General features: G+C 33.1%; 1 protein-coding gene across 7 annotated transcripts in view; it reads left to right on the top strand.

The window, feature by feature from the left end:
• Nucleotides 1–2500, top strand: part of LOC125042248 (ankyrin-3-like) — a 266073-nt gene that overhangs the window by 261104 nt on the left and 2469 nt on the right. For 5 of the 7 annotated variants that reach the window (XM_047637779.1, XM_047637781.1, XM_047637782.1 and 2 more), the window contains one exon: nt 1534–1746. The exons of the other annotated variants lie outside the window; for them this stretch is intronic. In XM_047637779.1, the coding sequence (XP_047493735.1) occupies nt 1534–1746 (213 nt within the window). The remainder of the gene's footprint in view (nt 1–1533; nt 1747–2500) is intronic. 7 annotated transcript variants of the gene reach the window in all.

Below are 2500 nucleotides of genomic sequence, written 5' to 3'. Positions count from 1 at the left end.
GAATTTGTGATGTTTGATCATTATGATTCAGATATCTAAGAAATTATACTATCAACAAGAACATTATTAGCCAGACTTAGTAGGAAATGTCGTTCAGGAAAATTATTTTATGGTATAAAAATATAGTAAAATTTATAATACTAAGGGCCATTTGACATTGGAAACTAAAACATGGCAACCTATGCACTCTCTGTTGTTGGATTTACCAGGACAATTGTATGAATTTTAATAGGAAATTAATGTAATATACCATGGTCATTTCACTAGTTACAATAATGTGCATTCTCTAGGTGAAATATATCTTTGACACCACCAAAAGTGTAAAAGCAGTGCACAGCAAATACACTTGCCAGTCTGCACAAAGCATTTTAGAAGGACAGGAGGTGAACATCACTATAGTTACCATCTCGTAGACCTGGTACCTGATTTCACTTGACATGCAACTACAGAATAATATATTGTAGACTAGAACTGTTTGTGAAATTGAAGGAGAACTGTATGACTTCAAATATGAAGATAGTATGTGTAGTATTTATGATACTGAATGACCATAAATCTATAAATCATTTGTGATTGCAGCAATTTGTTTTTTGTTCTTTTCTGCATTTTTGCATAATTACAAGCCAAACACTTTGTACAAAGGTATCCACCTCTGTATCATGCAACCGTATCATGTCATATATCTTTGCTGCTGGTCTTTTTTTTACATATGTTTCTGCTACTAGCATTTTAGTTGCTGTATTTTAGTTGCTCATGTTGAATGACCCTTAGGGTCAAGAAAAATGGCTCAAGAGAAGAATGTTATAGATATAAACTTTTTGATATGTTAGTATACAGCAAAAAGTTGTTATAGATTGATGTTCTAAGTTGTCAACCGCCCAAAGTCCTCTTGCATTACTAAAAAAAATAATCAAAACAGTAGGAACACAATTATGGATGATATACTGTAAATATATTATTGTGTTTGATAGAAAATTATATTTTCAAATTAAAAGCCTCTTTATTGAATTGCTAATCTGTTAATGGTTAGGAAACATTTTTTCACCACATTTATGAGATTAGTACACTTCATGATACTTGGTTAGTATGCATTGTTTAATACATTTTTTAAGTTCTACACATTTTCTGCATTGAAAAAGCTTTCATTGTTCTTGTGTAGTACCTTACTGAAAGGTCTCTGATTAGAAGCTATATTATGTTTTTTTTTTATTTAACAATATTTTATTCTGCAGGTAGAGTACGAATATTTGATACTTTAAATGAATGTGTTCCTATGTAGTTTTTATTTCAGGTAAAGCTGGCTTTTAGTAAAATAATGGAAAATGTACGGTCATTAATAGGCTAATTGCACATTAGTACCTTTCTCTCACTTATTTATTATTTTATATTCAAGAATTAAAGTCAACATTTTGTAGCAAGGGCTTATCGAGCTACTAGAGCTACTAACTGTTTTGGAAAGTGCATAGTAAATAGTCATTTGATAGGCTAATAATATTATTACTGAAAGTCTGTGATTATATCTGGCATTGGTAGGCCGGAGTCTCTCAACACCACCCTCAACACAACCATTGACTCTGCCATGATCGAGTCTCAGATCATCCCGACTCAGGTAGCAAATCAGTTATCTGCCCAAGTGAACCAGACCCAGGTGCAGCAGCCTGTAGGTCAGAGTGCCAAGGGTCAGGTCCCTGCAGACCAAGATTCAGTACCTGAGAAGGCTGCAGAGATTCTCAGTGGGTGGGAAGGGTATGTCCTGCAGATGTTGTGTGACTCCAGGAAAGAGCTCATAGTAGTGAAAAAAGTACAAGTATGAGTGCTTTTTTTTTTTTTTTCTTTCTTTCTTTAACAATGATTAGCTTCATCAACTGAATTTTGCAATTCTCTAAAAGGGACTAGTTATTGCATTTGTTTTTTTTATGCCATTTTCTAGTTGCCAGCCAATTCTCCTTCATTCATGATGAAAATGAGTAATCCAAATTTATTGATTGATTGAATTTTTTTCTTTCTTTTCTTTTCTTTTCTTTTCTTTCTTCCTCCCTCCCAGATATATTTTACTTTAAAGAAGTATTTCTTATAAGGATTTACTGCATAATATAACTTTCAACCCCATCACCATGATATAGGAGGATTGGAATGGCGGAAGTGAGTTGAAAATACACTAATATATGTGCAGCAAAAATGAAGTGAAAAAAAAAAAAAAACTGCAAATTTAGGCATATAATTGATAAGTTTTTGCTGAACCGTAGATCATAGATATTTACTACTAGAAAGAAAAGACTGATTTTAATGAGCTTTCCTGGAGGAAACATACACTTTGATAGAGTGACATTTATGTGTGTGTGTGGTTTGGACCATCCCCTCATACCCTGGCCAAGCTCAGAGTTATGTCTTTTAACTCTGATCAGGAGTTTTATTTTAGGAATTTACCACACCCTGATTACAGACTTTGCTAATATTCCATACTTATTTGGCTGAATTTGCAAGTAGTTTACAAAAGCTT

The sequence above is a fragment of the Penaeus chinensis genome, chromosome 31, assembly GCF_019202785.1.
Source record: "Penaeus chinensis breed Huanghai No. 1 chromosome 31, ASM1920278v2, whole genome shotgun sequence".
NCBI classification, from domain to species: domain Eukaryota; kingdom Metazoa; phylum Arthropoda; class Malacostraca; order Decapoda; family Penaeidae; genus Penaeus; species Penaeus chinensis.
The sequence above is the reverse complement of the archived record's forward strand: the minus strand, read 5'-3'. Positions and strand labels throughout refer to the sequence as shown.